General features: G+C 41.2%; 2 protein-coding genes and 1 long non-coding RNA gene across 4 annotated transcripts; 2 read left to right on the top strand and 1 right to left on the bottom strand.

The window, feature by feature from the left end:
• Positions 1-5: 5 nt before the first annotated feature.
• RPL24 (ribosomal protein L24) lies at positions 6-3,971 on the top strand. The gene is made up of 6 exons (XM_074855937.1): positions 6-129; positions 246-321; positions 1,545-1,655; positions 2,691-2,827; positions 3,194-3,257; positions 3,841-3,971. The coding sequence occupies exons 1-6, from the start codon at positions 125-127 to the stop codon at positions 3,919-3,921; spliced, it is 474 nt and encodes a 157-aa protein (XP_074712038.1). The 5' UTR covers positions 6-124; the 3' UTR covers positions 3,922-3,971.
• Positions 3,446-6,859, bottom strand: LOC141937784 (uncharacterized). The gene is made up of 3 exons (XR_012627064.1): positions 6,605-6,859; positions 6,082-6,406; positions 3,446-4,174 (listed from the first exon to the last, which is right to left on the bottom strand). It is a non-coding gene; the product is annotated as an uncharacterized LOC141937784 (long non-coding RNA).
• A 63-nt stretch (positions 6,860-6,922) lies between these two features.
• Positions 6,923-26,309, top strand: ZBTB11 (zinc finger and BTB domain containing 11). Of its 2 annotated transcripts, XM_074855907.1 has the most exons (12): positions 7,673-7,710; positions 9,815-9,906; positions 10,015-10,250; positions 10,915-11,146; positions 12,302-13,116; positions 15,521-15,700; positions 16,196-16,432; positions 16,822-16,966; positions 18,045-18,162; positions 20,841-20,999; positions 21,487-21,662; positions 23,055-26,309. In XM_074855907.1, the coding sequence occupies exons 3-12, from the start codon at positions 10,107-10,109 to the stop codon at positions 23,579-23,581; spliced, it is 2,733 nt and encodes a 910-aa protein (XP_074712008.1). In that variant the 5' UTR covers positions 7,673-7,710; positions 9,815-9,906; positions 10,015-10,106; the 3' UTR covers positions 23,582-26,309. The 2 variants fall into 2 exon arrangements, with proteins under 2 accessions (XP_074712000.1, XP_074712008.1); XM_074855899.1 differs by lacking the exon at positions 9,815-9,906 and having other exon boundaries at positions 6,923-7,710.
• The last annotated feature ends 247 nt before the right edge of the window (positions 26,310-26,556 follow it).

The raw sequence follows: 26,556 nt of genomic DNA, 5'->3' as shown, positions 1-26,556 counted from the left end.
TCCCCTCTGCCCTCCCGTCAGGCCCTGCGCGGGCGCGGCCCTCCCGGCGTGCTGCGCGCCGCTTCCCGTCAGCCTTCCTCCTGCCCTCCTTCGCTTCCTCTCCTCCTCGGCCGCCGCCGCCATCATGAAGTAAGCGCCTCGGCGGCTCCCCGCCGCCCCATCCGGGCCCATCCGCCGCGGGGAGGCCGCGTCTGCCTCTTCCCCTAACCCGCTCTCCCCCCCCTTAACCCTTCTCTTCCGCGCAGGGTCGAGCTGTGCAGCTTCAGCGGGTACAAGATCTACCCGGGCCACGGCCGCCGCTACGCCCGCACCGACGGCAAGGTGAGGCTGGGGGCGGGCGGGGAGGCCAGGGCGAGCCCCGTGGGGAGGGGGCAGCCGTGGGGCCGGGCGGCAGGGGCCGACGGGAGCGGGCCCTGCAGAAGGGGGAGGCCGGAGAGAGGCCGGCACGGCGCCGGGGGAAGCCGAGGCCTCGCCCTGGACGCGCGGTGGGGAGCTCGGTGTTGCCCGGGGTCTCTGGTGGCGGTGCTGTGGCGTCCGCCTGAATCGCGCCTCTTGAGCGGCATGAGAATGAGAAACGGCATCGCTGCGCTCCCGCCGGTGTCCAGATGTCGTGATTACCGTCAGACCTGGTCCGCGGGAGAACTGTGCTGTAACCCGGGGTTCGGAGTCGGGTTTTGAGTTGTGGTTTGGGGTGTCTGAAAGCATCTGGTCAGAAGTGCCAGAGTTCTGTAGAAAATGCTGTTTAGACGTACTGCCTCTATTGCTGAGGTTTGCTGAAGCAAACAACTGGACTTGCAAGTAAGTTGGGTATGGATTACGGGGATAAAATAGGGAGGAGAGCCCTTTCAGGCTCTCATATCTCATACAGATAGCACTGTCTAAACAGAAATACACTGTTTGTATCTACAAAAGGAGCATTTGGTTTTTGGGTATCCCAGTAGTCATCTTGCTGTACAGAAGCTCCTGGGAAATGACAGCCAAATAAATCGACTGCTTGAACCCTCAAGTGCTCTTCTGGGAGTTAGCTTATACTTCAGATTGAATTGTATAGCTGATAACAAATCAGCCTGCTAATTCTGCTGTTACTTTAGGCAAGAAGGTTAGCGTAACTGCACGAGAAGGAACTGGGCTGAGTATTGTTCTCCTTGTGTTCTTTAGGCCAAGTTTTGACTCGCTTATGCATATAGGAAGCTCACAGTTACTTGAGGAGAGACACTTGAAAAGGATAGTGCTGGATGAGGCTATTCCGTGCTGTGCCTAGAATACAGTGCAGCAGTGGATGCAAGCGGTAATTTGAGCTTTCCTCAGAAAAATTAAGCTGCTTCAGAATGCCTTGTAAGAGATCAGTTTGATCAAGGGAATAAAATTCCAAACTTCTAAATTTTTAAAATTATCTTCTAAAATTTTTAATTGTCAGAGCTTTGTGAAGAAATACAAAAGCGTCACTGTTGAAGAACACTGGATCAAAGAATTTCTTGCTGTGTTAACCTAAACTGTGGTAATGTCTTTCATAGAAATAAAGCTTATACAAAATACTTTCCCAGGTTTTTCAGTTTTTGAATGCAAAATGCGAGTCTGCATTCCTTTCCAAGAGAAACCCCCGTCAAATCAACTGGACTGTTCTGTACAGGCGGAAACACAAGAAAGGACAATCGGTAAGTATATACCAACTAATAGCACTCTCAAATTTTCTACCAAAAGAGGTGGTCACTGGTCTGTTAGAATAGAGGTAACTTGAGCATGCTGGTGTTTAGCAGAAGCATGACCCATATAACCAGCATGAAGACTGGCCAATACTGCTGAAAATGTGCATGAGTTTATATGCTGCTGTATGTTTGAAAGATAACCAGTTCAGCAAAAGCATTGCATTTGAGTTGTGTCACTTCTCTGAGGGACTGCTCAGAATCACAGTAGGTTCAGTAGATTTTAACAATTGTATGAATGGCATATGTTTTAAAAAAATAGTTTTAGAGTAGGTGGGTAATGCTGTTTACTATGCAGGCTTTCTAAAAGTTTGGACTTGTAAACTTCCTGAATGGTGATAGCATAGAGAGCTGATTTGGATGTTAAAGGGTGGGGGAGCTTTTCGTGTACCCTTCTTGAAAACTTTGGGCTGCAACTTAGTAGGAGGTCTTTCCTATGTAGTCACTATTGCATGAAAAAGATGAAAAGGCGTGTAATGTGTTTTCACTGCTCTTGTTTAAACATGCACGGCAAAAGAGCATTTTGAAAGGCTTACATATGTGTTATAAGTCAATGTTTTTATCAGTTTGTTTGGAGAAGGAAAGCTGATGCTCCATGGCTTACGCTGCTGCCCAGCACCGTGATCCCACTTTAAACAGGTGGGAAGTGTCTTTCTTTCAGAAGATTCCATCAAAGTGGACTTTATCCCCACCCCCCCTTTCTTTTTTTCTTGGGGAGTTACAGAAAACTGAACTTCTGACATCCTTCCAAAGGATTTTTTTTTTATATACCTTGGAAGGGAGAATACATTGTTCTTTCTTAGCTATTGATCTGCTTTGGTAAATCAAGAAATCCGTTATCTCCAAAGCGAGGAGTAAAATTCTACTTCGGTATAGAGTTTTATAATAGCTTCAATCTTGATAGCAGCTTGTTCCTATAATTGTTTTTAGCCTTTTGTTTAAGATCTTGTGATACTAATTGTCTGTCTTCATCTTCTGCCATTTTAGGAAGAGATACAAAAGAAGCGCACACGTCGTGCTGTTAAGTTTCAGAGAGCTATCACTGGTGCATCTTTAGCTGAGATTATGGCTAAACGAAATCAGAAGCCTGAAGTACGAAAGGCACAGAGGGAACAAGCTATTAGGTGAGAAACCGGAGATAAGTGGAGCTATCCCAGGCTTTTCAAAGATTATTAATGCTTTTCATACAAAAGCTTAAACTCTAGATGAGCTCTGTGTTTTACAAGTCTTTTTATGGTTTGGGTTTTTTTTGTAAAATCAGTATATTTAGAGGTAATACTGAGTAAATCTCAGCAAGAGATAGTAGCAGAGAAGGGTCTCTTCTTGGCCTTTCTCTTTGTGAAAATATAGTCTCCCTAGAGGTACTGAATGCAGAGGATAAACCTGAAATAATGCATTCCTTTCTCGATCTCAGGGAGTTTTTCCAGTGCTGAGACAAAGAAACTGAATGTCAGACATGGATAACAGTTACTTTTTCTGTGAATTAACAGGGCTGCAAAAGAAGCCAAGAAGGCTAAGCAGGCAACCAAGAAAACGGCTGTTTCTGCTGCAAAGGTAAGATGCAATGGGTGGACAGAAATAATGAAATGAAATATACTGTGTTGTAACACAACATTCTGTTGCAGCACTTAATTGGAAATTCCCATTTGTGTTTGGAAGAAGCATTTGCTTATCTTTTTTGATCTGGAAGCACCCTGACCAGACTTGTGTACTAAAGTTAAATATACCCAAACAGCTGAATAGATTGAACCTTTTTTACAGCAGAAATAAACATTACAGTAAAAGAACTTTCCGACCATATATATGTCATAGATTCTTGATGGCTAAAAGCTTGTCTGGATGTGTCTAGTATCTAGGAACTTGGTAACAATATATTGATGAATGCAAGTATGTATGTCATTATTATTTATGAATTGATACTGTATGTTGGCATCATACATGTTGTAGGCTTACAGTGATATCTGTGTAACCATCTGTTCATATCATTCTAATCTGATAGATTGTAATTCTAGTCTAATTCTAACCTGATTTGATTTAAATTGCCTCATTTCTGTCAAGAATCCTAAATACACAGGGACACTTTCAGGACTGCAGATAAATTGCTTCTCTTTGCTCATACTTTATTATTTCTCTGCAGGCTCCTACAAAGGCAGCACCGAAGCAGAAGATTGTGAAGCCAGTCAAGGTTTCTGCTCCCCGTGTTGGTGGAAAGCGCTAACTTGCCAAACTGTTAGTCATCCTGAATAAACATCTGACTAACTTTGATAACTTGTGCCATGTTCTCAACTGTGTGAGATATACTGAGGATCAATCTGCGAAATAACCATGTCTGGTTTTGCAGGCTGAAAAACATCTTGCCATAAAACACTTGGTTTCTTAGACAATCTGCTGTATTAGCACACATTTCATAAGTCTTTAATGAATGACTCAGGTGGCAGGGAAGATGGAGCTGTTTGAGGAGCTGTTCTTGCCTGAAGGACAAAACAGCACATAAATACAAGTTTGTTCCATATCTATGACAAATGGCATAAAAAGAGGTTTCTAAGCTCAGAGATGAAACTAAAGGGGTTGTGAAGCAGTACAGTCTGTAAGTGATTTAAGAGGTCTAATGCACTTGTGTTGTTGAACACATGTAGTGAGATGTGGAGGATCAAAGGAGAAACAGGCTGAAAAAAGGGAATGGAGGGTTTCGGGGACCACGGGGCTGTTGCGTGCAAAGGTTCAGGTGCAACTCCTGTGTCGGGAAGTAACAGAGTGATGGATTGCTGGAGGCTGTCGTCAGGAAAAGGATGGCTGTGAAGGCTGAATGAGCTTCAAATGCAGCTGATGGTATGCACTTATTTCAAACCCATTTAGGTTTGTATTTAACTTCCAAAATGCAGGTAGGGGTTCCCTTAGTAATTCCCCACCCTCCCGTCTCTAGAGGGAGTGGCCATTTGTTAAATTCTTCATGAAGTATGTATCTGTCTGCTTTAGTAATTACACTGCATAGACAGCGTGCCCAAACTTTGCTGTAGTTTTGATGGCCAGTAATAGCCTTGGCAAAGCCATGTCCTCTGACTTACTGGAAGCACAGGAGAAAATGCACCTTCTCTATTTTCTGCATCAGCTACTTCTCAATTTATTCATGCCACATCTTAATGCCTGTTAGCTTTGAGGGCTTGCTTTGTTACTATACTAGTCAAGAAAGCAGCTGTCTTCTCATAGTTTTGCTTCCTGCATTTCTTTTGGGCTTCAAAAGCAATGGCTGTAATGTGCACTTTGGATTATATTTTGAGTTGTATCATCCTTTGTTTTGGGTTTATTAATGAAATAGATATGGGTCTGAATGAAGGGTGCAACCCATTTAAAAAAATAGGCCTACTTTGATTATGTTAGTGGAATCTGCACCATTCCAAACAATTACGTGTTTTGCAGTAAAAAAAAAAAAAAATATCACAGGAGCTACTCATATACAGAATTGAAGGCTTTTAAACTGGTTAACACACTTGAAAGTGAAGGAGCCAGAAACTGGAGGGGGAGAGGGGGGAAGGAAGACTGCTTGTTATAGGGAAAGGAATTTTTAATCGTTTAAAACTGGAGGCTGAAACCACCACTGAAAGTCATCTATGCTACTGACAACTGTATGAAATCTGATTATATCAGTGTCTTGTATAAAGCACCTGGTACACTATTCATGCTTGTGAAGGTTTTCAGCTAAAATGCTGAAAGTGAAGATGAGCTTTTACAAACAATCTCCTTGAAATACCATTAATGATATAGAGGAATTGATTGTCAGATATGACAAATTAGTAAGTTAGTATTTGTTAAAGCTTTGAAGTTTGCAGGCTTTGGCTCCCTGGCGTTAGTGCAGAGGTGCACAGAAATGCTTTAGGATTACTTATTGTTGCTGTTATTAGAGTTCCTACTGATTCAGTGAGACAGAGTAAAGAGTAACAGCCCATCAGGTTACTCCTATCACAAGCTCTGCTTGAAGGGAGTGAGGTAGGCTGTTCAGAGCAGGGTGCACATTATTCAGCTCAAACATAGCTATAATGCAATTAATTAACATGGAAATTAAGTCCTTGTGTTTACCTAATGCAACGTAATTGATCCTCTATTAAATAATTATAATGAAAAATTGAACATTTAACTTTTTCATAGACCCACAGAAGAATTTAGGTTGAAAAGGACCTCTAGAGATCACCTAGTCCAACCCCTTCCTCAGAGCATATTCATTTAGTTAGGTTGCTCAGCTGAGTTTTGAACAACTCCAAAGACAGAGGTTCCACCTCTTAGGGCAACCTGATCCAGTATTGGACCACCACCGTGGTTTAAAAAAAAAAAAAAAAATAATGAAGAAATCCTTGTACATAACCAGAATTTCCTGTGTTCTAACCTGTGCCTGACAAGAGTTTGCCTCCATCTTCTCTGTATCCTCTGGTGAGGTAGCTGTGGACAGCAGCAAAGTCCTCACAAAGCCTTCCCTTTTTAAGGCTGAAAAAGGCGAGCCTCTGAGCCTTGCCTCATCCTTCATGCTCTGATCCCTGACCACCTTAGCAACCTTCTGCCAGACTCGCTCTGTCCAGTCAGTATCTTTGTATCTGGGGGGATCACAGTACTCCAGATGCCGTCTTGCAAGGACTAAGCACAACGGAAGGGTTGCTGCTGGCTACGCTCCTGCCTGGGGCATGGGTATCCTGCGGCTCCTGCATCTCATGTCTCTGTTAAGGGTGTAAACCAAAATCAGGTCAGAATTCAGACAAGGAAAACCATCAGCTGACGTTTCAAAAAATTTCCTTTCTTTCCTTTTACAAATAAAAAAGAGCTCACTCAACACCCCGAAGCATAGCTGCCATGGCACCCTGCCCGCGCGGGTGCAGCTGTCACCAGTTGTGCTGCTCCTGGTTAGGTATGCTCACACTGCAATGTGAAATCACGCCTCTAATCTTCTCATAGCTCCTACTCCCGAGGCAATTTTGAAGTGGAGGCAGCTCGTTTCGGAGCTCGGGCTATAAAGGTATTTATTTAGTAGCGTCCCCGGCTCAGCGCCACGGCCGTGCTCGCCCTCACAGGCTTTTCCCGGCTCTAAGATGGCTGCCCTCCGCCTTCCGCCCGGCCTCTCCTTTGCCCGGTTCCAAGATGGCAGCTTCGTTCCCCGAGCTGCGACTTCCCCGAGCACACGCCCCTTCCCCGCCCACCTCCCATGCGCGCGGGTTTCTGACCTCACTTCCTCTTGTGCAGCAGCCATTTTGTCTTTCCGTTGCTCCTGCTGCCCGAGCTTCTCCCTCCCACCCGCCGCCGCTGGCTGCGAAACTCCAGTTCCCCCCCCGGGGCTGGCTCCCGCCGGACCCGCCGCCCGCGGGCCGCGTTCTCCGGCCTCCCCGCGCCGGGGCGAGGGGCCGGCAGAGACGCGGGAGGCCCCGATCCTCCTTCCCTCGGCCGCGCACGCTCTCCCCGCTCCGGGAGGCGCCTCCGCAGCCCCACGGACACCCCCTCCCCCCGGGGCACCTCTGCACCGCCGCATGTGACTGGCCCGGGCGGGCCCCGGTCCCGCCTGAGGACTCTGTCCCGCAGCAGCCTCCCCGCCGGGGGCGAGAGCCGGACCCTCCGCCCGCCCTCCGGGAGCGGCGTGCCATTGCCCGGCGGCCAGCGGGGAAGCCCGGCGCGGGGGAGCGGCGCGGAGGCCGCCCCTTTCCCCCCTTCCCCGGCCCCGCCATGTCCAGCGAGGAGAGCTACCTGGCCATCCTGCGCTACCTGACCAACGAGCGGGAGCCCTACGCGCCGGGGACGGAGGGCAACGCCAAGCGGAAGATCCGCAAAGCGGCCGCCTGCTACGTGGTGCGCGGCGGGACCCTCTACTACCAGCGGCGGCAGCGGGACCAGCAGCGCTTCGCCGAGCTCGAGGTGGTGCTGCAGGCCGAGCGCCGCGCCCGCCTCATCCGCGCCGCCCACCTGGCGCCCGACGGCGCCCACCGCACCCGCCTGCAGACCTGGCAGGGGCTCTCGCAGAAGTACTGGTGGCGAGGTGAGCGGGGGGCGGCGGGGGGGACACCCCGCAGCGGCGGGCCGGGGTTACAGCCCCTGCGGCGCCGGGTCCCCGCTCGGGAAGAGGGCGGCTGTGTCCCCTCCCTGGAGAAGGGCGGAGGGGGCTGTCGCTTCCCTGAGTGACGGGTGCCGTGAAACGCGCCATCTCAAAGCGCCGTGGGCTGCCAGCCGCGACGGCGGGTCACTGCTCGAGGGGCAGGCCTGGCTGTGCGAGTTACAACTGGCTCGGCCACTTGTCCCGCGGCTTCTTAGTCAGTAGCGATATTCGGAATATATGGGAGCGCAGAGCACGGCTGTCCCTATCCAGGTGTTGCATGCGGACCGCTTAAAGTAGCGATTTCTCAGCCTGGACGCTCTGTACAGGGCGTTCATCCATTCTCTGTGACCAGAGAGCATGTGCGTGGTGTTCACGTTTAAATAGCAGAGCGGCCAGCCGTGGCTCCTAGTCCTTGCACTCATTGTTATATTTGTCTCTTTCTTCCCATGAGAAGCCGAAAAGACCAAACTAATCCTCAGCTGAGTCCTGAGTGATGTCACAGCTGTTAGAAATGGTCACGTATGAACAGCAGTAATCAGGGCTGCCTTTTGGCTGAGCCAGTGATTTTGCTATCTGTGTTCCCTTTGGATCTGGCATTCTACTTTTAGTCTTACCTATCCATTGAACAACTATCCCACTTTTCTGTTGCCCAGGGCCCAGTTTCTGTTTGTACTGCTTCTCTTGTTAATGCTTTTTTGGTCCATCAGTCAGCACATCTGTCATTTCAGCTTTAGTTTCACTATCTGGATTTGGAGGCTTTTTGCTCTAGCTGCAGCCCGTCCTTCCAGTCCAGATCTCACTGACTTGAATGAAGATCTTTGATGTGAAAAAGGATTTGGAAGTTGATACATGCATTCTGGAGGATGGTCATCTTGCCTTTATCTGGATTCTCATCGTCTGCCCAATATTGGACTGTTCTGGCATCTGCTGTCATCCTATGCTGGAAACTTCCTTAATGGACATCAGTAGATCTTCTGTTTGTCAGAGGAGCACATTCTGTATTCTGCATCTTTTGATCTTATTGGTTATCTTTATTTGTACAACCTATATTCTCTTATTTCTCTTGCACTGAGAATACTAAAATTCACACCCTGCTTTCAGTTCAAGTGTTTTGTTTCTTATCTGTGTCTCCTTGAAAACATTGGTTTCCCCTGCCGTTATAATGCTCTTCTGCTGCTAGTGGGCAGCAGCTTTGACCCAGTCATCATCTTCAGATGGGTGCCAGTCTGTTGTGTCTGCTCTGTAACTGGGAAGCAATGGGCTGTAGTGTGGTCCAGTGGCCAGGAAGGGTGTTAGATATGAGATCTGAAGACCAGAAACCTTTTGTCCTGAGAAGTGGACAGATAAAATCAAGGAAACCTAAAAATGCTTGAAATGGGCATGAATGTCTTGAGTTGGAATGTCTTGGGTTGCCTGAAGTCTGTGTTTTCCCTGTCCTTACAGAGATATGTATGTAATGATAGTGCATCTCACGCTCTGAGAAGGTGTGAGCGGTGCAAGTCTAACTCTATGTCAGCCAGTTTTTTGAGCTGTGCTAGATTTTGAGCTACAGAGACATGGCTGTTGTTATGTATGCTTTTATTTTGTCCTAGTGAAGAAAATGAATTTGGGTTGAAAGCCATACACTGAAAATGCCTTGGTACCTAGAAGAGGACCCTGGGCTTAGGAACTATTGAGTATCTAAAATTATTTAGTTACACCAGTTAAAGTACTGGTGGGAAGTTAATTTCTTTAAATCCCCAAATCATATGCAATATTTAAAATGGTGTTAATAATACATATCAGTGTCATTGCATATAAAACAGTTGGTCCCAATTTTGCAGAAGTCCTTAGGTGAGCTTTCTAATTCTTGTCCCCTTCAGTAAGGACAAGCTGGGATGCACTTGTGTGGGCTAAATGCAGGATTAGGTTACAGCTTTCATTGTTTTGGGATTATTAGAATGTATAAATACAAATGTTTTTTCTAGCCTTAAAAATCTTTCTAGGAGGGTTGGCTTGATATAGTGATGTTCTAAGTGTACTATCTCAAGTTAATGACGGATTACAGTAGTGGCATATCATGCAGTGGTGTGAGAGAAGCAGAACTGGTAAAAAGAAGTCAGAGAAGGAAACTGTAGGTGTCTGACTTAATTTTTCTCGGTAAGTGTGTCATACTGTTTTGCTAGTCACCTACATGTTTAATTATGTGTTTAAGGTAACTTGAACAAAGATTAGAAGCCTAACTAAGCTCCATTTAATTTTTCTTAGGTATTCTTAAGCAGGTTAAAGATTACATTAAAGAATGCAGCAAGTGCCAGGAGAAGCTAGATCGCTCTAGATCTCTGTCGGATCCTTCTGAAATGCTGGAGGAGCTAGGACTGGATGTAAAATCTCATGAAGACAGTAATGAAACAGATGATGAATTGAGTAATACGGCATCAATCCCAGCTGCATCCCTGAAGCCTGTGAAGAAGAAGCCAATAGCAAAGCATGAACTTGTATTTGTAAGTACCATTGTTTACATCTGAATGTATTTAAGATGTTTGTTAATGCGGTCTTAGTCACATACTTATTTTCCATTGCTGTGATAATCTTGTAATAATAAGACAATATAAATTTTGCCAGAGATATTCAATATGTGGTAACGGGTTACTGGTATATACGGCATGAAGTTAATTCTAGTATGTCACCTTTGGAAAATAAAATCACCCTGACTCCTATTTATGCCTGTAGGACCCAAGGGAAAATGAATGTCAAAAGTAGAAGTAGTAAAGCATCACATACAAGATAGTCATGGAATCCTTAATAAATGATGCTATATTTATATATAAAATTCTTGTTGGTAACTGGGGGTTCATATGCATGTAAATAAATGCTTTTGAATCTAGAAACCATTTTGGACTGTAGCATGGAAAAATATGGTCGAAGAACTGCTTGAATATCTGGGTCTTCCCATTTTTCCGGTTGTCTGTTTTAACTGTGTTTGGAGGGAGGGTGAAACTGGACACGTTTAAAGAAAGAAAACAATGGTAAAGTTAAACTGTATATTATACAGGCTTGAACTGATTGTACAGTTGCAGAAAATAATCCTTTTCTGTATTTCAGTGTGAATGTTTAAAAAGGCACAGTCTAAATGTAATTAAGTTCTCGTAATGTTGTTTATGACAGGTTGACAGTAAGGGCCTTGTGAAGCAGTCATCTTCCAAACATTGTCTGTCAGTCTTAAACCAACTGAATCAGCAGAGGCTTTCCAATCAGTTCTGTGATGTGACTCTGCTGATTGAAGGAGAGGAGTACAAAGCTCACAAATCTGTCTTGGCAGCCAACAGCGAGTACTTCCGAGAGCTCTTCATTGAAAAGGGAGCTGTCTCTAGTCATGAAGCTGTAGTGGATCTGTCAGGTGAATTGTTGTGGGTTTCAAAGCTAGAAATCATAGTATCCTAAGTAAGGTGTACAGTATTTGATTCAGTCTTTTTTGAGTGTTCAAGACAACTAAATATTTCATCTTGCTATTTTTCTTTCTTTTAATCTGAAAGTATTTTGTGTGGATTTTAATGCTAAAGTGATCGCTCTAGTTTTGCATAATCTGATTTTCCATATTGAAAGGACTATGGGGTTTCATCTTAAAATTTCTGAGAAGCTTTGGATTGATTTTTACTTTGATTAGGCGTGTTTTCTCCTTGTATTAGTCACAAACATTAAAAAAGGGAACATAATCAAATGCTTGAATACATCAAGATGTAGTGTTGACCAGCTTCTCAGCTGTTTAGCTGAACAAATACTAAATTGTTTGTTATATGTGCGAAACACTATTATACATGTTTCTGCTTATTTCTCAAACCTTCTGGTACCTTAAAGATTGGAGATGATCCTAAAATAAATGTTCTAAAAATAGCTTTGTAGTGATGAAGAATACTGTACAGAACATACACCTACTGCATTGCTTTCTCATTTGTTTCTTAAATGTGTCTGTGTCTGCATGAACAATAGATTTGTGGTATGATGTTCTGGAAGGTCCCCCAAATTAAATATTTTATTTAGGATTTACAGAACTGTGGAAAATTATACCAAATGCTTATAAATAAGCATTTCTATCTATATATCCGTATCTTTTTTCTTTTTTTCATTAGCCACTTTCTTGTCTTATATTTCTGCCACAGCAGTTGTTACTTAAGTCCTGACTACTTTCTGAATGTAGCAGGTCCAGAATGACTTGGGTTAAATTAGGGATGATCTGCTTCAAAAATGTTGTGGCTCTCCCAGCATCTTGAAACATTCTTCTAAAGAATTGTATTGTGAAACTACCTCAATTCTACTTACTGGAAAGCTGTCTGAGCTGACTTCCACATAGAAAATTCACAAGAAAGACGCTTTTTCATATATGACAATTAATTGAGTCCCAGTGGAGAGGCTTCAGTGTTACTTGCAAGTGCTTTTCACTCTAAATTTCAGACTTAACCATATCAAAGGTGAACTGTTGTATCCATCATGGGATATTTTGGTGTAATTTGGGATCATCAGTGTTTGCTCTAATCTCTTGTTTTATTCCTGGTAGGGTTCTGCAAATCCAGTTTCCTGCCTCTATTGGAATTTGCTTATACTTCAGAATTAACTTTTGACTTCTGTAGTATGGCAGAAGTAGCCATGCTTGCCCGGCATCTCTTCATGTCAGAGGTCATCGAAATCTGTGAAAATGTGCACAAACAGATGGAAGAGAAACAAATTACGGTGTACCAAAAGGGAGATATTCAAACAGTAGAGTCAACTCAAAATTTAGCAGAGCAGACTGAAGTTGAGAGGCAGCCCGTGGATGGTGCTGAGCAACCGGAGCTCGCAGCCAGTGAAGTGCCAGTCGCTGTGAATGGAGCTCCTTCCTCTGCTGGGACAGAGGAGGCTGCAGCACCCCAGCCTGACCTGCTGCCCCCAGAGCCTGCGGAGGCCACTCCAGATGGTCTTCCGAAGCCTGTGGAGCAGTGTGAAACAACCGAAAATTACGTCAAGATGCAGCTGCTGGAGAGTATTTCAGATAGCACTGTGTCTGTCGTAGAGGCTAAGCCGTCAGCTGTGGAAGCCATGGACACACAAAGTCAAACAGCAATTGAGACAGATCAGAACGAAAGTGGTAAAGCAAATGTGGGCAGTGCTTCCGAAGACTCCTCAGAAACACTCAAGCTAAAATGTGACAAGCAAATTGAAGAACAGAGCATTTCAGTTTCACAACTGGAAAGCCTAGCTTCCAGCCAGGACGATACTTACAAAAGCAAGCTGCGCCAGCGTTCTGTTAGTGAAGGGGGATATATCAAATTGCATAAAGGAACTGACAAAAAACTGCAAAATAGAAAGACAAATCCTAAATCTGCAATACAACAGGTATTCTATCTGTCTTTAGGCCTGTTGTCTGTAATCGTCCAGTGTTTCGAGACCAGTCTGAAAAGACTTTCCTGATTCCAAGCACTGTCTGTCAAATGTTTTTCTTTTTTGAGCGATTAACATTACCGCAAACTGAAGTAACTTCTAAGATGTGACAGTTGTGGAAAAAAAAAACACACCAAAACCAAACAAAAAACCAAACATTGGTGTCAAAATTCCTTCCATATTGAAGATGTTTAGAGTGCTCAGTGACCTTAGCCCAGCTTGAGTATCTTCTCACAGCTTCTTATGGTTGAACAAAAGGTGTATCTTCTCCCTAAAATTATTCATGATCTGGGAATTTTAACTCTTAAGTAGCATGTATGTATGTCAGTCATAGACAAATGTATTTTATCTATCAGAGAAGTGAGACCCTACATTTGTTAAGACTTGAAAACAGAGGATTGGGGATGAAAAATCTGACATCCTGTGTAGATCTTGAGACATAGTCATGTCATGATAATGCAGTCCTGCTACCTTCAGGCTGGGGTCAGTTCAAAAAAAAAAAAAGGTTCAGAGAGCACTGGTATTAAAAATCCTAGCACTCACACATATTAAATGTTTAGTAATTGAACTAGTTGTTTCAATTATTATCTTTTTTTAAATGAAACGGTCTTACTCTTTGCCCTTCAGGAGCCTTTTCTCTTTCAGTGCCTATGGATAGCTGACATTCGACCTCACTGAGCATTAATACATTCATTTTTGTGACAGAGCACACTTTGCCTTACTCATTCCACATTGACTGCATTTTAGGAAGAACTGTTCATTTCCAGAGGTGTTCTGTGAGACATTTACCTACTAGAGCCACCAGTCCCACATGCAGGGGGATAATCTGTTACCATTACAGCACCCTTGTAGATAGAAATTTTAGCATTAGTCTCCTTTTACAGATGAACTTAAAGCCCAGATGTGAATACTAGCACAGCCAAAATGATTGAGCAACCTATTTATGATGGTTGGAGAATGACAAGTTTTTGTTCTGCTTTGGGAGGGGGAATATTTAGCTTTGGGAACAGTTCCCGTTAACTTGTTTTGCAGTTTTTAAATCTGGCCCCTTGACAGATGAGGTCTTCAGACAGTGGCCACCTATGGAAAACAGAAACTGGTTTAAATAATTTCTCAGAATTGGATTCAGGAGTAGGTTTCTGCTTTCCTAACTCCTTTCATAGCTTTTACCATTCTTATCTCATGCATCCCTCAGCTCTGCCCCCACCCCGCCGCCGTGGCACTGGATATGATGTAAGCATTGGGAAGGAGACACTCCTTCCTGAGTTCCCAGTTTTGATGCTGGAAGAATAACAGGAAAGAGAGGTTGCAGGCAAACTGCTCTGACTTCTGAATTACAGTAATTGCAGTTGGCATGGAGATGTTGGGGATGAAGCATGCTGTGTATGAATGGATTATTTTCCAAGCTCTTACTAATCATTTACTGAACAAATTTTTTTTTGTGGTGTCATGATTTAGCCCAGTTTGCATAAATTTTCAGAGCAACAGCAAAATTAAAAAAAAAAATGTCCCTGTGTTGAGTTTCAGTTTGTTTCTGAGACACGTGGAAAGGCTAGCATGTTCTCAAAAACTGTTAGATACCTCACTTGTTGGGAGAACAGGAGGAAGAAATGGGGATGCATTGTGCTTTTTTCCATTGCCTTATTCTCAGAAACCTGAAGGGGAGATACCTGATACAGGAAATTTCAGCCTGCTTACTTACAGTTTGGCTTTTAAAGAATTTGACAGCAAGTTTCTTCAAAGGAAAATGAGATTACCAGCTCCAGGTAGCACTGCCAGTACTGCCTAACAAAAAACACTACTGCCTAACAAAAAGACCACTTCAGTGTAAAAGCTGGAATGCTTTTAACCAGAAAGAACTTTTCTTAAATACTCTAAACTTTTTTACAGGTTATTAATAACTCAGTTTTTGCTGGCTGGTAAAAATTAATCAGGCTGCTTTTTAAAAAATCTAATTACTTTTGTAGTACAGCAAATGTAAATCCTGAAAAGGGAAGTTGGAGATTAGGAAAGAGTTGGAAACATTTGATAGAAATTGTGACTGGCAGTGCTTTGTGGTTCCTCTGTAACTATCCCTTAGCTCTTGCCTAGGCAGTTACTCAGGGCGGAATAGTTTGTTGTCTCTGAACTGGTAAGTCATAGTCTGTCTGTAATTATAATCAGTTTATGGTTTTAAAACAAGATCTGCTATGAGATCTGTAGTTTTGCAGTGAACCCAAAGGGGGTAACTTCCTAGCAGCTAAGTAAACTGAGCAAAATTTGGTGGTATTATAGTAACACACAGAAACATCAGATTGCATAGGAAATATAAAATAGGGTATAGTAAAGTTCATTTGCGGGTTATGTTTCTTCAACTTAGGTTGCCATGAAGCTGGTACAAAGAGGGAAAAAATTGAAACAGCCCAAAAGAGAGACCACGGAAAATAATGAAGTGGAAGCTCAGCACAAATGTACTGAGTGTGGAATGGTGTTCCAGCGGCGCTATGCACTTATAATGCACACACTGAAACATGAAAGGTGTAAAGATTATAAATGCCCAGTAAGTTTTGGTTTGGGGTTTTGTTTGTTTTTCTGCAAACTTCCCTCTTTATGAAAATTCATCCAGTAATGACATTAGTAATTATTTTTCTTGCCTCTTTTTGTACATATATTATTTACCTTATGGATTTCAGAGACAGCGGCAGCCCTGATCTGGGTGGGGTGGGGTGAAATGTGGTGCAGTCACATGGCACCATGTGACATGGGAGCGCACTACCTGCTCAGGACAGTGCTGGAGTGGGCTTTACTTTTAACCTTACCAGTAAATTTGCAACTATGATTAGTTTAGCCTGGTAGTTAGAACCACTGATCACTTCCCAATGAGGCTATCAGCCCTAAAATTCAAAATATACAACTGTCAACCTGAGATAAAATGCCTATTGGAGCCAGGTTATGGACCTAGCTAATAATATTATTAAAACCTTTTATTACCTTTTTTTTAAAATAATTCTGGAATATTAAATGTAAAGTGAAGTTGTAATACTTTCTTCCTCAGTTGTGTAAAAAAGAATTCCAGTATGGTGCGTCCCTGCGAGCCCATCTTGTCCGGCACACTCGGAAGACTGAAGTGAACACAGCAGCTGCTAGTGTAGAAGAGACAAGCGTGTCCTCGGTGAAAGGGAGAACTAAACGGGAATTTATATGTGATATATGTGGGAGAACTCTACCTAAGCTCTATTCTCTCAGAATACATATGCTCAAACATACAGGTGTAAAACCACACGCATGCAAGGTAAAGTCCTTTTACTCTAATCAAATTAGTAACGTTTTCTTGATATTTTAGTATTCGTACTCTGCCCTAACATTTAGATTAATTTAGGTCACTTCAGAATAGGGAAAGCTACTGTAACATTTCTGATGAAAATTCTTATAGTCCAAGACTGAGAAAACTAGAATAAAGTCGAATTATGAAAGTTCATATTCCTGTGTCTAGAAGAATGCCTTCCCTTGAGTAGTCTTTTTTTAACAGACCAGTTCTGCCACTGGTGTGAAATCACAGGCTTGGCCATCCTGGTTCCCAGGAAACACAGGAGGTTTTGTTGTGTTTGAAGTTAAACACCTATTACATAATGAGTTTTATTTGTCCTATTCCACTGGATCTGGATTTTTTTTTTTTTTTAGGCTTGTGGAAAGACCTTTACGTATAAGCATGGATTAAAAATGCACTTAGCTCTCCATGAAGTACAGAAACAGTTCAAGTGTGACTTGTGTGAAAAGTCATTTGTCACAAAAAGAAGTCTTCAGGAACACATGAGCATTCATACAGGTAAGAGATGAGAAGGAGGATCCTTTTAATTTGGTTGGCTATTGTGTGCTGCTGAACTTTAACATTGTTCTTCAGTGTCAGAGGAACTGTTTAAAAAAATAAAGAGTATTTTCTCCTTTTTCTTCTACTGGTCAGGCAGCTGAGATAGAGGTAAGTAGTCATTTTACATTTACTTTCTGGGCTTGTTTGACCATAGTGTAATGTTATGCACATATTCTACATAAGAACAGAGAATCATGGTTGGTCTGTTCCTATGTTTTTATGCACGTGTTTAATGCCCGTATCATGTCAATTCAACAAAGATAGGCAACAGGCTGGAATGTTCTGGAGCACTTACACTTCTGGCTGGTCCTTGTGGAGGAAAACATGCCACGTTAATTCTCTGAGAATCTCCATATATGTTTTACAAGACTTGCTGTACTAATACTGAAATTTTATAAAACCTGGTATCTTGAAAGATCTTAGCATGTGAAAGATGATAATATAATAATTTAATACAAGCAGTTTTAGAATTGTAACATGTAGAAATTGTCTGTGTTTCTTGTTTCCCAAGTTGGGCAGAATCAAGAGACTGTTTCTGTTAAGACCATTTGTTCCAGAAAGGAAGGAATTTATATTAGTATGCAGCACTCCCTAAATTGATGAATTGGAGTGGAAAACTTTTATTTTAAGGTGGTGTTCCACAAATTCAAGATATAAGTTATCTGTAAGCAATGCTGCGTTGCTGGAGAAGTTTCATATTACATGGGCACGGCAATTGTTTGTTTTTTTTCACACAAGAGGGCAATTTTTTAGGCTGTTTGCATTTCATGACTAATTAGTAGCTGCAATGTTATACCTGTGTTTAAAAACATGTAATAAAGTAATTTAGAGTTGCTACTTCCCACTGTGTGATATTACATTGGCACATACAAAATACACTTAAAAATTCCATCTGTGTGTAATTAAACCAACTTATATTTGTATCACTGCTCTGATTACTTAAGATAAATTATATAAAAAGAAAAAAAACTCTCACAAAGTACTCCAGAGATGTGGAGGCTTGGCTTTGTAACATGTTTTGTTTTGTTTTTGTCAGGAGAATCCAAGTATCTTTGCTCCATCTGTGGAAAATCTTTCCACAGGGCATCAGGACTCAGTAAACACATAAAGAAACACCAGCCAAAGCCTGAAGTTCGTGCATATCAGTGTACCGAGTAAGTTGGTTGGTGGGCTTTTTTTCTTAACATTAATGATCCTAGTAATTTTAAAGATTAAAAGCAGCTCCTTGTTGTAGTGTAAAACTGTTCAGTGGCCTAGAATAAGACTTTTAAAGCATAAGAGTAAAAACCACACTTTTGTTAATACATGCATTGGAGAGCAAAAGCTTGTTTTTTACTGTTTTTAACTGTTACGTAGCTCTAGTTTCATAGAGTTGTTTTCTAATGAGTGTGTTGGCACTTGTAACTGTACTCAGTAGCTATGTGGTTCTAAAGCTCCCTTGTAGAACAGATAGAAGAGCGGTATGCTTGTCAGAGGTGACGGGCCCTCAGCCTCTTCTTGCCCTCTTCTACTGCAATATTTGATTTCAGTTTAATTTAAAAATTTCCTATACAGTCTATGATGTCATGTACTTGCATGCACTGCAATAGACCGTGTTTATCAAACAGCTCTACAGGAACATCATAAATTAGGACTCACTGACTATTTCAGTTAATTTGACCATAAAACTTACATGATCACTTAAATATCTTTGCATTATGGACTTCAGTTTAGCAGAAACTGTAACCAGAAAGAGCGTGTCTCCTACTGTGGTAGCAAAATGTGGATACTTTTTCCATGACCAAGCAGACTATAGGAGAACCCTTTCAAGTGACCTGCAAAAGCACAAATGGTGCTTAATTTCCAGAGTGTCAATTAGGTCTCTGGAAAACTCTCTCAGTTATTAAGAGGAGTTGCACAATTTATATGATTGCCTGTATGCAACTCATGGCTTTAATGAAAGCTATACTCTAAAGTATTATTTAAAGTCTCTCTGGTAGTGCTGCTGCACGCTAGCAAAAATAATATTTTCTAACTGCTGAAAACTCACTTTAACTCTGTCACCAATGTTTTTATTTAGTGCTTTTTAATGCTTAGAATATCAATCTTAGAAACACAAAGAACAGAGCTAATAGGGTCCACAACAGGGATGGAACTGTTTAATGAAGTGTACTAGGGAAGGCAATTTTGGTTTTGAAGGAGAATTATATTTTAAAAATAAAAATGTTTTACTCAAGGCAGTACAGTCATGGATGAAAAAGATCACCTTGACAGAGAAGATATTTTGATGCCCCAACTCCTTCAAAACAGACATAGTCTTTGTTTCTTCTACAGCAAAGATGTATACTAAGAATATAATTCATGTTGTCACAAATGGTTTCAAGAGCTTCACTAAGCAATAACCAGACTTCAGATTTCTGGTTCAGTGGCTTGGTATGTAAATCTCTCTGTCAGACTTCAAGTCTGGCTCAAATCTCCCAGCCAGTTTGAGCTTCAGGCCCAGTTGAACAAAGCTGAACATGAGTTATTTTCCTGAAATGTTCATGGAAATTTTCCAGTGAAGTAGGTATTTGATTAAGTTGCAGTAGTGCCTGAGAGTGTCAGAGGGTGGTGGTAGTGGTTGAATGAGTTTTTTACTTCTCTATTGGCTTTTACAAATATGCAGGCCTTGAGGGGAGAGTACCAAGTGCCAACCCCATTCAAGACCTTTAGGGGTCTTTGTGGTACTTTTTGATGTGGATCTGCAAACCCGGATCCCTGAGAGCTCCATTTGAACTGGAGCTGTCAGTTTTTCCAGCCTAGGAGGAGGAAGTTGCTCAGATGGATCAGGGACCATCACTGGTTTAATTTTTCTTATTTCCTTTTTTCCTTTTTTTTAATTCTTTTTTTTCATATTTTTTTTTCCCTGAAAACAAGAGAAGGCTTTTTCCTTCTCCAGAATGCCCATTCTTCAGGAAATGTAAAAGTTTTGTTCCTGTATGGAAACTTTTTTCAGATGCCACTGGAGGTTGGAAATTCTGAGATTCCCTCATTCCAGAGATTGATCAGCTCTAGAAAGTGAACCCTCCACCTTTGCTTGCTGGCATTTTTCTCCCTCTGTCCTTTCTTGAGTCGTACAGGTATATGATGTTACATGAGGAAGAGATGCAGATGATCAGGGAAAGGTGTCTGAAGAGCAGAATTTCTTTCAAAGGGAAAAAGTATGTCTTTGATTAGACTGACCTCTGTAGTTTTCATACGGAGAGGAGCTAGTGATTTGTAATTATATATAGTCACACTATGACAGGGTATACATGAAGGACAACTAGGAATTTGCCTGGGTTTAGATGTATACAAGCAGCAAGCTAAAGTATGAGTATCACTACTTCCAGATGCTTTCTTGTAGGATTCTGAATTTGATTTTTAATTTTGAAAAAACCACATAAGAGCATTACAAACAACAAATCCCAGTTATCTTTGTGTCAATAATTAATCCTCTTTGGTTAAGGGAAGAAACAGCTGTTACTCTCCTCATAAGTTCATATGGTATAATACAGATTTCTGATTTCTTCCAGTTGGTTTGCCTTTGATTATTCCCCATGAAAATAACAGAAAGAATATAGTTACCCATAACAAATAAAAGTGTTGCAGAGCTCCTCAAGTATATTCCAGACTTTCAGATAAGCTGCTTTTTTTTTTTCTTTTAATTTTCCCTAGTTTGGAAAGGGATTGTGCTTTCCATAGATACTGATGATGCAATAGCTGTCGTCTTATCAGTCTTCAGTTGCCATTAAAGAAGAGGGTTCCAGTGACTTTGAAATCAGGATCGACAAGATCTTTCTTGTGTGGGATGCTAAAACCTTTACTGTTACAGGTGTGAAAAGAGTTTCTATGAAGCACGAGATCTTCGGCAGCATATGAATAAACATTTAGGTGTGAAGCCATTTCAGTGTCAGTTCTGTGGAAAATGTTACAGTTGGAAGAAAGACTGGTATTCTCATGTAAAGTCTCATTCTGTCACAGACCCTTATAGGTAAGAGGAAATTAATTTAACAACTGAAATGTACTAATCAATATGAGGTTATACAGATCCACAGGCAGTTAAGAAGGAACTGCCTAGTCCTTTCTTAAAGTACCAATTTATTGATGTTGACTGGGGTCTTGAGTACTTGAAAATGGATGGGTGGCTTCAGATAGTGTGGTCCATCTGTTAACCTGCTGACACAATCCTGGAACTACTACAGTGAAGTTGTAAGAAGATAATTATAATTGATGACGTTAGATATGCTTTGTATGTGATTTCACTTCTCTAGAATGGTAAGTGGAAGCTTTGTGGCTGTGAATAAGAGAAAATGTAGCTCGGTCCAACAATATTGTTTCTAATTGTGGAATTGCTTGTCTCATGAGACAGTATTCCCATTAAACTTTGCCTACCATAATTGAAGTGCATTTTGGTTTAAAAAGTGTAACATAAGCATAGAACAATGGTTTCAATAGATTTCTCACTTAACACATTTTAGATGTAATATATGTGGTAAAGAATTTTATGAGAAAGCTTTGTACAGAAGACATGTAAAGAAAGCTACACATGGTAAAAAAGGAAGAGCAAAACAAAATCTGGAACGAGTCTGTGAGCATTGCGGAAGAAAATTCACACAACTCCGAGAATATAGGAGACACATGAACAATCATGAAGGTATGTAGAAAACAAGTAGTCATGACATCCCTCAACCCCTAAAAACATTATGGAGGAAAGGGTAATTGTTTCTTTGAGTCTGTGTATGTACTGTGTTGCAAGACGCATAGAAATTCTTACAGATTCTCCAGTTGGTTTTATGCTAGTCCTTGTTTGTTAACTTGCTTCCAGCTATTCCCAGAAGTGGCTGTTGGGATCTTCCTAAAACTGCAGTCACACACAGGGACAGTGACAACTTGTCCTTCTCAGAACTTTAATGGAAGGGGATTTTTTTAGAAGTGATTAAAAGCTGTATATCTGGCAAAGAATTGGATATAGTAAAACATTGTCCAGCTTGAAAGGTGCACACGGTTAACAAATTCTTCAAACATGAGAGTGATTGGCCTGAATTTTAAAAAACGACCACTGTTGGAAATTGGTCAACTTTATTTATAACAAATTTATAACAAGCAGTGAACTATATGATGTTTGGGGGGAAAATATGAAAACATTTTATACTTTAAAAAAAAAAAAAGTACGTGCATTTTTACTTTAGATGTGAAGTATGATTTTTGAGCATTTGGACATTCCAGCTCTGTTAGAAGTCTATATGTACTTCTATTTCAGGGCAAAAAACACTTTTTAAAAGGAGACATGCTTCAAAAGAGCTCTTATCAGTAAATCTAATAGCTGTCTAACTTTTGAAATAGAGATTTTGTGTTGTTTCTAAACAGAGGAAGTGTCCTGTAATAGGTGCTTAGCCTAAATCTACAGTAACTGTTACAGAGGAAAAGCCAGTATTGAAATAGTGTTTGTCAGTACCCACAGGCCCCATTAGATACTACAGACCACAGAACTCAGATGTTATAAGGGAGAATAAGATCATACGAGCATCAGGTGCAGTGTTTGAACATATGTGGTGTGGAGGAGGAGGGAAAAAGCTGTAGATGGCATTACCAGCTAACTAGAATAGGTGCTGGTTTGATGAGAAGTATATAAAGGGATTTACAAAAATAAAGGGTGACTAGAAACGTGAGTGACAAATTCTGTGAAGTAAAACATGGTTTCAGAAAGGCATCGCTGGCCAAAAATACTGAGAATTTTATTAAGCGGTATGCACTTGAAATAGGGGAGAAACTGCATTAAAAGGAACTTCGAGAAGAAAAGTTTTTTAGAAGTAAAATGTTAGATTGGACAGAGCACTTGTGGAAAATATGACCACTGAATGTATTAGGCTTGCATTATATTGTAGAGCAGAAAATTGGTAAGCAAGATCTCTTTCTTACGTGGAAAAAGTTACAGTATTTCTTCTGTTATTTTATACTGCTGTTCTCCCTGTCACTTCTCATCATCACTCATGTATATTTACGAACACTGACGGTCATCTTGTCCTTGTCTTCCCTGTGAGAGCAGGTGTGAAGCCCTTTGAGTGTCTGACTTGCGGCGTGGCCTGGGCTGATGCACGCTCGTTGAAGCGCCACGTGAGGACGCACACCGGAGAGCGGCCGTACGTCTGTCCGGTGTGCAACGAAGCTTACATAGACGCCCGGACGCTGCGGAAACACATGACCAAGTTCCATAGGGACTATGTACCCTGCAAAATTATGCTGGAAAAAGATACTCTTCAGTTTCATAACCAGGGGACACAGGTAGAGCATGCCATCAGCATTTTAGCGGCAGACATGCAGGAACAAGAAACAGAGATTAGCATTGATGATAACGAGATTGAGACCGTTGTAGTGACAGGAGAGACACTTGAAGCCATCGAAGCAGTTGCAACTACTGAAGAATGTACATCAGTCTCTACTCTTTCTGACCAAAGCATCATGCAGGTGGTAAATTATGTATTGGCTCAACAGCAAGGACAGAAAATGGCTGAAGTGACACAGGCCATCGAAACTGTAGAAGTGGAAGTGGCCCATGTTACAAAGACAGACTGAATGCAGTACATGAGAGAGCAAAAAGGGTGAGGTCCTGCGATCTGTGGGAGCGACTGGATGTCTCAGGCTTACAGTGATGCCTGTTTTCAAACAGTTAATCCCCAGTACTGAACATCTTGGTGATGAAATACTGCATCGTGCATTACAGGCAAAAAGTTAACATGCTTCAGTGTGGGCCAAGGCTTTGAAGGCTAAGATTTCTGCACTGGCCATAACTGAAATAAAATTTAAAAAAAAAAAAGTTGGAATAATAATGTTTTCTGTGTCATGGAGTAAGTATCATGCTGTAACTTTTAAAAAACAAAAAAGGAAAAAAAATAGAAGATGCACTAAATGCACAGCTATCGGTAGCATTTTTTTACTTTTGTTTTTAAGTATATTTCATCAAGTTTGTGAGCAAATTACCTGTATTGGATTCTGTCTGTTTACTCCCCAAGACAAGGGGATGGTACAGTGCTTCATGCAGCATGTGCTTCATGCAACATACAGAAAATCTGAGGCTTTTTTCTTTGGGTAGATACACCATCGGCAGTTAGTGAATCCTGGTTTTGAAGAACTTAAATTCCAGGTTGGTGAGTGGCAGGTCCAAAGTTCAGCAAAAAGCTGTAAAATGTTTTACAGGTAATGGGCAGGGGTCCACTGAAGTCTTGAGGAAGTGTTTCTCTGAGATGGATTGTGAACTTAAGTTGGCCAGAGGATAGCCCGCTGCAGGGAGCCTGCTTAGAGAAGTAAATTGCTTTTTATTTGTAAGCAGGGAGCTTATGCTTCAGCCTCTAGGCACAGCCATGGTTAGTTAACGATGATTGGTTGCGTAAAGGAAGCTATCGTTGTATGTGTCCAAAGCAGGCAGCCTAATGATGGATGTTTCTAATTTTGCATTACATTTGATGTAGAAACTCTCAAATGAAAAAGGTCTAATGGCACACTTCTTCAGAAATACAAATATACTGCAGAAGTCCAACTAGTTACGATCTGATCTCGTCTTGTATCGTGTTGAAAGGAGGAGCCCTGCTAATTCACAAACAGGACACCTAGCAATATCAGGATAGAGAACTATCAAAATCTAAGTATGGGGTAAAAATTAAATGTGTCTCGAAATTACCAGTCTCCAGAAGACCTTATTATGGCTGCTGTAAGAAAATACTTCTAGGGCAAGCTAATTACCCAGTGTTACACCACATGGATGGAAAAATTCTTACTGGGTTGTTCCTGCAAGTGGCCCAAGTTTTAATGTCCCTGATTTAATAACATGAACAGTGCCCATCTTCATCTGTACAAGGTGTGGGTTCTTTCCCTGTTGCTTGTTTAGGTGTTTTTTAAGCAAGAAACATGCCTGTTGAGGTAACTGAATGTGCTACACCCATGAACAATCAGAACTCTATTCTTTAAATTTTTCTCAATCTATAGTATTATCAAATGTTTCCCAACTTTGACAGCAGCAAGATAGCCAAGGAGCCAGAAGCCTGTAATATTTCAGAGTAAACTTCACAGATAAAGTTACATGCATACAACAGTACTACCTGTGAAACAGATCCACTGAACAAAATTTAGGCAAACTCTGTGACAAAGTAACCACCTCATTTGAATTAGTATTTCTACCTTTCATCTTATTTGAGTATCTGTCTACTAAGGTACAGAATGGACTGTTCTTTTTATACTTTGCAAGCATGTAGATAAGCAGTTGTAGAAATTTTTTTAAGCAATATGATGTAGTTTTAGTTCCTGCCTTGGATCTGAGTTAATCTATAGATGACTATTTCAAAGGTTACAGTCTTCCTGCAGAGAAATAATCTAGTTATTTATACATCCTGCAGCCCTTTACAATTGTATTATTTTCTAATTACCAAGTGGAGTAAAACTAAAGTGAATACTTTAAAAAAAAAACCAAACAACAACCTGCTAGCTGTAACTCTTGAATTTTTGTATGGTCAAGAATCTGGAGATAGCCATGCTGCTTAAAATTAAAATACTGCCGTTATGATGGAAGAAGATTTAAAAGAGCATTAGGTAAACTTTAAAATGTACTTCAATGTTTGTATCTTACAAAGAATTATGTATTCCTAAAGTGATGAAATGTTCAAGGAAAAATAGCTGTAAATAGTGCTAGAACATTATTTGTATATTTAGTGTGTTACCTTATAAAAAGAATATTACTAGCACCTTAGTTTAATCTTTGGTGCATTTATTTATTTGCCCAACCTATGGAAGAAGTGAATCTGAATTTAGGAGCCTTGTTACCCACTGTAAAAATGCTTTAACTGACGTGATGGCCTGCCATTTAAAAACAAACAAGCAAAAATTCATGAAGAGTTGTTTCCTAAACAAGACTCAGCCAGGAATGCCAAAGCTGGGTGTTGCGGCACCCCTTTCCTAACGCACTGTGCCTTACCTTTTCAGAAGGGCAGGAGGTGAGTAGGGAGTGTCGCTCTGAGCTTTGCTGTTCCTGTATCTCTGAAGTTGCCTTATGTTTTTCTTTAGACTTCAGCTCTTAATTTAAGATGTTCACTACCCTTATCTATTTGAAGTCAGACTGCAAATATGCAGTTGATACTATTTAATTTGATTTTTTTTAAAAAAATAAAGTTCATGAGAAATGTCCATTTTTAAAGTATTCCTAGTGAATTCCTGTACATAATTGATTTGATTTGTACATTCTGCTGTTTTTATTTAGTGTTAGATGTATAAAGTTATGGTCATCTCTGTCAAATAAACTGAGCATTGCCATGAATTACTCTTTCAAGCAACTTTTCTTTTTTCAGGGGGAAAAAAAGTGTTGCTGAATTATTCCTCTTCAGTATGTCACCTTCCATATATAGATAGATGTGTACAGTTCTAGTAACACTTTTTAAGTTTTGCTTAAGGCTCAGAAGGAAAGGAAACCCGCTGCCCTCCTAAATTGTGTCAGAACATGGCTGTACAAGAACACAACGTTAACAAAATACAGTGTATATTTATACTGAAACCACTTTGGCTGC

Source organism: Strix uralensis, chromosome 2 (assembly GCF_047716275.1).
Source record: "Strix uralensis isolate ZFMK-TIS-50842 chromosome 2, bStrUra1, whole genome shotgun sequence".
Taxonomy (NCBI): domain Eukaryota; kingdom Metazoa; phylum Chordata; class Aves; order Strigiformes; family Strigidae; genus Strix; species Strix uralensis.
This window is presented reverse-complemented; position numbering and strand designations above follow the sequence as displayed.